The following is a 9259-nucleotide window of genomic DNA, read 5'->3' on the forward strand; positions in this document are numbered from 1 at the left end:
GAACTAATCACTAATCTAAATCGCCTCAACACAGATCAAAACATCAAGCTTAAGTAAAATGTGCGGCATGTCACAGCATTGGTGTTAACTTTTATAGTTTTATGGTAGCAAAAGGACATATTGAACCGCTGATAGAAAAATCAGTATTGCAAATATCTCTTTTTCTACATGTGTCATTTTTGTTTGATCATTCATAAATCAGGAAGGAAAGCTTACATATTTATCTTAGATGAGATGCTCCTCAGATGATATGATCACAACTGGGATAATCCTTAAGAGACAGTGATTCCCGATTGAACAAACCAAAACAAATCAAACCAAATAATCAATAATATGCAACTGGTTTGGAGTTTGGACCCTCACCAACCCACATCAGCCCTGCACACACACAAAAAAAGTTGTCAAATCATAGCAATTATTGTAGCAAGAGAATAGGGAACTGAGGGGAATTTGTATCATCAATCAAGATAATCAAAATTCAAAAGATTGTGCATTGCTGAACTGCAATTGGGACACTGGGGATTGGGGAAGATGGAGAAAAGACAATGCTGAATAGATTTGCCACCACCTTACGGAGCAGTCACCCCTACGGGCAGTGGAACAAGGGAGAAGAGCTAACGCCAGCGGTACGAATAATGGCACGAGAGGAAAAGAGGCAAGCAGGAAGTGGAAGGGAATTGGAGCGATGGACACAGAGGGGCAACTTGGTACGAGTTCTATAAGGAAGGTGACTGTGCTAATTTGGTATAAATTGTATAAGTAAGGTGTCCACGGTGATTTGGTACGAGGAGCGATTTGATAAGAGTCTTTTTAGAAAGGAAATTGATAGCCCGGGTCCATATCAAAACTTTAGTTATTATAGGGAGCAAATAAATTAATTTGAAATTGGGCGAGGGAGTGGTGGGCCAATGTAATTTTGGTCATTGGATTCAGATATAGGAATTCATGTAATCCCATGGACGTTGGTTGGGCGTGGACATTATATTTTTACCAGTTGATGATAACTCATTATTGGGTTGTTACGTGGATATTTTTTAGTATGTATAGAATTGTTTTAACTCGTCTTTTTATAATTTAGAAAAATTGAAAGTGACACTTAGCAGATACGTTATATATTTCCATAATCCTTTTTAAGATGACTCTAATGATATAATCTTTTTTTCTGGAATAACGTAACCTGCCCCCTGCAAAACAGGACCGTGCCCAGGCGCAATTACCACATGATCTGTCTAGCTAGTTACCAAGCACTCAGCATCAACCGCATGATGACACAAATTGCTGCTGCCACTTGCAATAACCCAAACCGTTCGTACGCATGCATCCTTGGTACACACCACTATATTTTAATCCGCTCAAGGGGCAAGACAGCAGAGCACCATCTCTTTGCTATTCGAAGTGTTAATCCTAGTACACTATTGTCGGCGGAAAACATGCACTTTTGTGTCACGTGCGTGCCGCCTAATAATCCCAAACTTTTGAGTCTACCGATCCCATCGTCTTATTAACACACAAAGCCATTTGTCCTGCAAGAATTATTTGATTAATTCTCTACAGCCATTCACTGTACCTCCATTTTACGTGAGTCACTTGTCTAACCACATCGTTTACACCGAACTCGGCAGCAACAGCTACCCGACTCACTTTATTTTATGTGATGTACGTTGTCTGGATTGCACATTTGTATACATTGTGATTATCGATCGCAACTTACCTTTCACTTCGACTATATATAGTACATCATTTTTCTATGATGAAAGCGGCACTTGATTCACAGTCTCCAACAAATAAATCCGGTCTCACGGGTACTCCGATGATGACAAATACAGATACCTAACGCTTCAACAATTAAAGGTCACACCAATGGTCATTTTCGAATACATTGGCCGCCGGTGTCAGTACCAATGGCCGGGGAGGATGAAGGGATGTCCATGGAAAATCACCTAGATTTTCTTTCAGTATAATATTAGTTTTGTTTGGCATAACTAAAACTTTTTTTTTATTGAAAGTTGATTATAATTTTTGGCTGGTGATTTTTATGAGAAATTCTTAGATTCTCATAATACAAAAATAAAAAAATCATTCTCAATTAGCTTATCAGCTTTTAGTTCATTTCACCGAAATCAACTTTTTAGTTTTTCAAAATTAATAATAAACTAGTCTGTTTATTTCAACTTTAATATCTAAAAAAGTATAAACCAATAATAAACTAAAACAACGAGATCCATTATCCTAGAGCTGTTCACCAGACAGGAGTTAGGCCCAAACAAACACTTTCTGCAGCATCTCTAATGTCCTATAGTTCCGGTCGTGTGATTTGTCAAGTCAGTACGCAGCCGCAGACCCGTGATGTGATGCAGTCGGTGCATAAGATCCAGTGGTTTAAAAATAGTATGTATATTTATTAAAACAATCAAATTATATATACTTTAATTAATATTTAATCAAATTATAAAATAATATACATATTTTTAAAAAATCAAATTATGTATACTTTAATAATATTTAAATAAATTATAAAAGTATCTAGTATATAAAAATTATCTAACTAAATTTATAATTTAAAATAATTTCATCTTATATAAGTTTTATAGCTATAAATACTATATTTTATAAAAAATCTTAATTAAAATCTAACTTCCAAAATCGAGTAAAAAATACACCTACAATTACCGTACCGAACGGGAAGAGTATTATATTACTAGCACTACATCTCCGGCCTGTGGCCTGGAGAGAGCATTATTGTGGTTAAGATCGCCTGACGGCCGCCCTAAGCACGCTTTTGTGCCTCAGTTAGCACTTAATTTTGCGGTGCCTAGCGTGACACCTGGCTATGCTTTTTCTTCTTCTTCTTGCGGACTTTTTCTTCTTTTGGAACTGCGACAACGCTAGGTTCCAACATCTAAGGTTTATGTACGTGTGCCGCACCAATTATCAGTTGTTTTAGGTATGGATCTCTAGGTTCATAAAGCAATCATACTTGGCTCGATCAGCGTTGTAAAACTTCTCTAGTTATGGTGGATGTGCGATGTGGCTCGGACTTGTTTGTCCTCTATTGTACCCAAGTTGCTCCTGTTTTTCTGGCTGAATCTCAGGATCTGTTTATTAGAGTTTTCAGAGTAGTTTCTCGACTGAAATTAGAGGAGCTCTGGCAACCAGCAACTTTTAGCTTTTAGCTCCCTGAGTGGAATCCATGTGAGTGATTATCTGAAATGAATTAAAAACTAGGGAGCTGAAAAAAACAGTTTCCCCTGATTCACTTCCCGCACAGAATCACTTCCTTCATATAATTTATTTTAGAGAATTACTAGAGAATCACTTTCGGTTACAAAATCATTTTCCTCAGAGAATCAATCTTCGTAGAAAATTTGAATCAGAGAGCTTTACCAAACAGGCCCTCGGTTTCAGTGTACAGACCACATTGATATATATTGTAGCAACTACACTGGTTGTTACATGAGCTGGTTAAAAAAAAGGACTCGAATGTTGCTGATTTTTTAGGTATATTTCAGAGAGAGAGAGAAAGTAAGACTATTTGTTTTCAATATGTTGACACATCTTGCCACCTGGGCCTGGGCATTATTTTTAGGAACTGTGTATGGCAGAGGAATAGATACACAGGAGGATGGACTCATGGACCGCGGTGCTAGGTCCCAGTGCCAAATAACAAAAGCAAACAAGGCAAACGCCACAGGAAGAGTCCAAGAGAGATGCACGATATCAGGTCACTAGTCAATTTAGCCTAACTAACTGAAGAATGTGCACACCACGTTACAGGTGAAACTAAACTGCAGGGACACAGAATCTCTCTGCATCTCTGCATGATGTGGTCCAGGAACACTGAAACAAAGAGTCATGCATCCCTGGTCTTGCACACACACACACACACTTGTTTATATAATGTTTATTTTATTCCCTAATTCCCATAGGTGATTTAATTATTTTAATCAATTAATCTATGGGCTCCAAGCAGGTTTGCCTCATGCATAGTTGGCGCCAAAAACCCTACCAGAACCATTTGATTAAGGGGGAGGGGTGACTTGCCCCACTTAACTCCAACAATTGCATTTCCGAGGATCCTCAAACTTCCATAACTAACAATTTAGTAGTTTCACTAGGCAGAGCATGCGGTGCAACCAATACTACGACAGTGAGAGCTTTGGATTCTGTTTTTAGTGTTTTGTTAGTTTTGCAAGGACATTTTCAAATATTGGCCCTAGATTGGCTACAACTACCTGTGTTCTGCATTATCCCGGGTTCACGGTCGAAATCGGGCTCAAACGGGAGATTGACAACATCTCGTGTAAGAACCATCAGTAGTGTAACTTTCTTGATAGATCGATTTACTTTGCACCCTTGTTATGGATCAGGTTAAGTTTTTCGAATGGATTATAAAGCATTGCCTGTCTTTGATTTTTATACATATAATACCCCCTTGTCCACGAACACTTGTCACTATCGAATACCAATCGAGATTCTTACAGAATCTTTCCAAGATATGTAGTCAGGCAACAACATGGAAATGACACAAGGTGTGGCATGGAGTTATGGGTTCTGTTTGTTTTTTCTTCCCTTTTGTTAATTTTGCTATGACATTATGAAATTTGGTAGGATTGGCTGCAGTCACCCTTGCACTGCACTTCAAATTGGTAACTTGGACTTGCTCCAGTTTAATTCTCTATCGGGTCGGGTTTACGGTCAAAGACATATTCAAACTGCAAACTGTCAAATTTTGTTAGTATTAACAGTAATCAAATTTGCTGCCTTGTTGTTAACCAGGTAAATTTGTTGAGTTGACTGGAATATCGCCCGTCCTTCATTTTAATTACTCTTTTTTATGGTAATGATTTTACATACTCTCATGTGGCCCTATTTGCGAAGACTTGTTACCTTTGATTGGATTAACGAAATTTGGCTAACAACAGCTTTCTGAAATGTGAAGTAATTTGAACTATACTGTACGCTCACAAGCATATTCAACTATTGCTGAAAAAAAGAGACATAGTTAGGTTAGTGAAAATTAACGGTGATGGAGCAATACTGTAATTGCTCCGCTGGTCGATCGGGTTAATCGCAGCTGTTCCAGAAGACGCTTGGACCGATGAGAGAGAGGAACAGAGCAGCACGGATCACGAGACCGCTCGTGTGATCCAGGAAAGGAACGAGCAGATTTTTTGTATGCACCTCGAGTATTGCTGGCACGGTCTTTCAGGTGGAGAATTCCCAGGCTTTGCAGAGGAGGAGCACGACAGCATAATACTATATATTTGCGTTTTCTTCGACGCTATGAACAAGATTAAGTTTTCCAAGCCTAAAGGTATGGCTTCTTTTCTTTTTCTGATAGGACAGGAGATATGTTTAATTTTGACATAAACTAGTGTTATTGTTAGTACTTAGCGTCAGAATTAAAGACTTAAGTGATGGGTTATAGTATAATATAGTTATCGGCGGAGCTAATGAGTAGCCAGGATAGCCCCAGACTACTTTGGGCTTTTGTCGAATTTTTTCTAGTAGTTAGCCCAACCGCATAGCCCATTAGAGAAAAGGAAAAGAAAAAAAGCTCCGCTTACCGGTCGCATGTGTGCGCGACGCTTCTCAATTCTCATCTCTCTATTCTCTAACCCTCAATTCCTATTCTGTATAGGGGCAATTGGCACTGATACTACCGCACCATGGCACTGCCTAAGCTCAACTCCAACCGCCGTCGACAAGGCATGGAAGATATTGAATTTACAGTGTTATAAAAATACAAAGTGAAAAAAATCCTAGCTCCGCCACCGAGTATAGTATGAGTCCGATCACCTATGCCCAAACAATTGGGCCTCAACCAACTGTTAGACAGAGTCCATCAATAGCACCTACCGTCTCGTTAATCTGGGGTGCCAAATTTAAACATAATCGTCCCGCCAAATTCATATAGCTCATATATGGTAACAGCACCACGTATGTCCATTGATCTGACATCTTTCATCGTTTCATTTGTAGTACCATTTAAGGATAATTCTTGGAGATAAGATCATCCAATTAAGGGTGTACATAGCAAGTAGTAGTAGCATCTTGTTTGGTCCAGAAGCAGAAGCACAGTGTAGTCTTGAGACATGGACAACAAAAGAGTAGTTGTCCGAACCATCCAAAGGCCCAGCATAAGAAAATCGAAAAATTGTACATTGGTAAGCATCTAAGCATGTCTTGGTGAAAATTGCCAAGTATTTGAAAAAGGAGGGAGTAAAAAAAAAAAACGAAACGGATCGGTGGTTCATACCGGAAAGAACCAGAACCTTGCGTGTCTGGTCCGATCTGATGAAAAGGCCGTTCATGCTATGAGACTGCTGTGAACCGGTTATTTTTGCACCGAACCGGATAAACCGGACTGGGCGGACCAAAACTGCTGGTAGGGACGAAAAATAATTTCCTTGCATAGGGAATCCAACTCTAGTATTCGTACTTTCTTGCTCATATGAATCAGAGGTTATATCGGTGAACCAGAGGTTCGGACGACCAAACCAATGAACCGGCACGCTCACCAGTGATACCTAAAGGTAGTAGAGCTGTCCTGATTTAAATTTTTTGGAGAATTTAATTTTATGGTTGAAAATGATATTTTATGGAGCAAATGATTCTGTAAGGATTTATGAATTAAGGAAAACTGATTTTTTAAACTCTAAGTATCTAATTTATTTCATAGAATCACTTCTATAAAACCATTCTGAAAGTTGAAAATTTAAAACTGTTGTATAACAGAACTCACACTAATTTTACATACCGTAAGATAATCAAACCATGTAGGGCTAGGCCTGGGCAGCACATTCTGAGCCCGGCCTGAATAATTTATTTTAATTATTTTCACATGTAAAAATGACTGGATGGCCCGGCCCAAGCCCGGCCTGATTTTAGGCCCGATTTTTGGACGCTCCCTGCAGATGCAGGCAGGATAGCTTTGCGTGGCAGTAGAGAGCCATTGCCAACTGACGTCGTCAGGACTCCTCGTCAAACTCGACGCTCTAATTTAGTTGATAAAAGCCCGTTTGGAACGCAGGGACAAGGTTACATTTTCTATAAAAATAGATCTATTTCCTGTAAATTTTCATTGAAATTCATGCGTTTCACGAGCATACAGTAGAAGCCATAGTTACTGGGATACAAGATTCCATTGTCCACAACAGAAGGAGCACGGATTTCAGACACTATGCTTAGAGGATCCTAAGACAATTTAGATGAAGGTTAAGAAAAAAATTAGCTTTGGGTTCATCTTTAATGACTGGGGATTCGATCTTTGACCGCCTCCACCTGTACACCACCGCCACCCCGGCCAGGACTCTGATCATGTCGTGCCGACGCCGAGGAAGTCGAAGAATGGCAGGCCGCGCTTATCGCCGTTGTCGTCGGAGGCCGCCGCTCGGTGCCGCTGCGCCGGCGAAGGGGTGGAGAAGGCGGAGCGGGCGCTCGGCGCGAACGCGGCCGGCGCGGGCGCGGAGGCGTGCGGAACCATGTCGTAGCCTGCGGTGCGGACAAATGAACAGAGGCCATGTCAGCCCGTCGATAGATGCACCATGTGACACAAAGAGAGCAAGCATGAAGCGACGACACGTACTCTGGTACAAGCAGGGGACGGCGCCGCCGGTGGAGCCGAGGGAGAGGTCGGTGATGCAGGTGGACGCGGACTCCTCGGACCCGCCGCCGCTGTACGCGCGGGTGACCGCCGCCGGCGCCGCAGCGACGCCGTGCTGCTGCGCGTGCGCGCTGCCGGCGTGGAACGGCAGGGGAGGGGAGCCGTAGTGATGATGGTGGTGGTGGTGGATGGCGACGGCTGGCACGAAGTACGGCGGCGCGGGGGTCGACGACGAGGAGGACGAACTAGACGGCTTGCGGCGTCGGAGAACGCCGGACTGCTTGCGCGCCGTGATGACGTGCCAGTGGTTCTTGACGGCGTTGTCCGTGCGGCCGGGGAAGAGGCGGGCGATGAACGCCCACTTGTTGCCGTAGGCGCGCTGCGCCGCCAGCAGCCGCTCGTCCTCCCCCTCCGAGAACTCATTCCGGTTGATCCGCGGGTCCAGCTGGTTGAACCACCGCAGACGGCAGCTCTTCCCTGCTCCATCGCCGGCGACGCCGTCATACAAACACAATATCACAGCACACATCAGGAACAGGAAACAAACGAGACGCAGCGACCGGCGCCACCACCATTGCATCAACTCTACCAGAAAGACGAAAAAAGAATCAAACTTTTCTGTTTTCTCGCGTGGAAAATGCATGGTCGAATCCACCGCATTGCTTCGTATTACCTGATCTGCCGTCGAGCTTCTCGGCGATGAGGTTCCAGTTCCGGGGGCCGTACTGCGCGACGAGCTCCTTCAGCTTGGCGTCCTCGGCGGACCGCCAGTGGCCCCTCGAGCACAGCTTTCCCTGCCCCCCGCAGCCGCCGCCGTGGCCATGGCCCCTGCCCTCCTCCACCTCCTCCACATGGTACCCCTCCTCCGCGACGACTTGATGCTGCTCCTCCTGGAACGGAGCAAGAGTCGCAGCCGGCAGAGCAGCGCCGAAGAAAGCAGCCATCTCATGAGCCATTTGGCTCCAAGGCTTGATGAGAGATGGAGAGAGGAAGTGGCAGCGGGAGAGGAGAGGGAAAGGGACAGCTTGTTCTTGCTGCTACTTCAAAGGGAGGCTGGCTAATATAGGGGGATGAGGAGTGCTCTTGCTTTGGCTTTTGAACACACCCTCAACAAAAGAACAACAAAATACCTGCTTGCTTCTTTTATCACTTTCTCTCTCTAGTTTTGAGTAATCTCCTTCTCTGATTGAGTTGGATGCCTTCCTTTTTAGAGAGAGAAGGATAAGGAGAGATGGGATTGGTTTGGTTGGGCTTTCAGGCTTCCCTTCCCTTACTTTGAGACTGATGGCAAAAGGGAAGAGAGAGAACGGCTGAATGGCGTTGTTCTTGTTCTTCTTGTGTCGTTTCCTGTGTGTAGAGAGATATTTTTCTTTTTGATAGGGAGAGAGAGAGGTTTTTGAGATTTGCTTTTTCTTTAAAAAAATGCAAAACCTCCCAAAAAGCCACTTAAATTTTGACTTTTCTTCAATGTTGATTTGTTGCAAAAAAAATCCTAAAAATTTGACTTTTTTGCAAAAAACCCTCCAAGACCTTCTGTAATTTTTTTTTTCAAAAATAATATCCTTTGCATCATATTTCATGGAGAGGAAGTTTGGAAAAAAGAAAAATATGCAGCTCATTTATTAACTCATGTTATTTTAACTTTATCATATC

General features: G+C 42.6%; 1 protein-coding gene across 1 annotated transcript; it reads right to left on the reverse strand.

Moving 5' to 3' along the window:
• Positions 1-7079: 7079 nt before the first annotated feature.
• LOC133887816 (transcription factor CSA-like) lies at positions 7080-8911 on the reverse strand. Its single transcript, XM_062327804.1, has 3 exons — positions 8280-8911; positions 7589-8083; positions 7080-7494 (listed from the first exon to the last, which is right to left on the reverse strand). Exons 1-3 carry the CDS (start codon positions 8560-8562, stop codon positions 7319-7321), a joined length of 954 nt encoding a protein of 317 aa, XP_062183788.1. The 5' UTR covers positions 8563-8911; the 3' UTR covers positions 7080-7318.
• Between the last annotated feature and the right edge of the window lie 348 nt (positions 8912-9259).

The sequence above is a fragment of the Phragmites australis genome, chromosome 1 (genome assembly GCF_958298935.1).
Source record: "Phragmites australis chromosome 1, lpPhrAust1.1, whole genome shotgun sequence".
Taxonomy (NCBI): Eukaryota; Viridiplantae; Streptophyta; class Magnoliopsida; order Poales; family Poaceae; genus Phragmites; species Phragmites australis.

Bases quoted from the DNA above. Each gene is read 5' to 3' on its own strand.
- LOC133887816 (XM_062327804.1), bottom strand. From the start codon at position 8,562: ATGGCTCATGAGATGGCTGCTTTCTTCGGCGCTGCTCTGCCGGCTGCG. The intron at 8,084-8,279 runs GTAATACGAAGC...GCGATGGAGCAG, and splicing joins GAAGCTCGACGGCAGATCAG to GGAAGAGCTGCCGTCTGCGG. The intron at 7,495-7,588 runs GTACGTGTCGTC...TCCGCACCGCAG, and splicing joins CGTCCCCTGCTTGTACCAGA to GCTACGACATGGTTCCGCAC.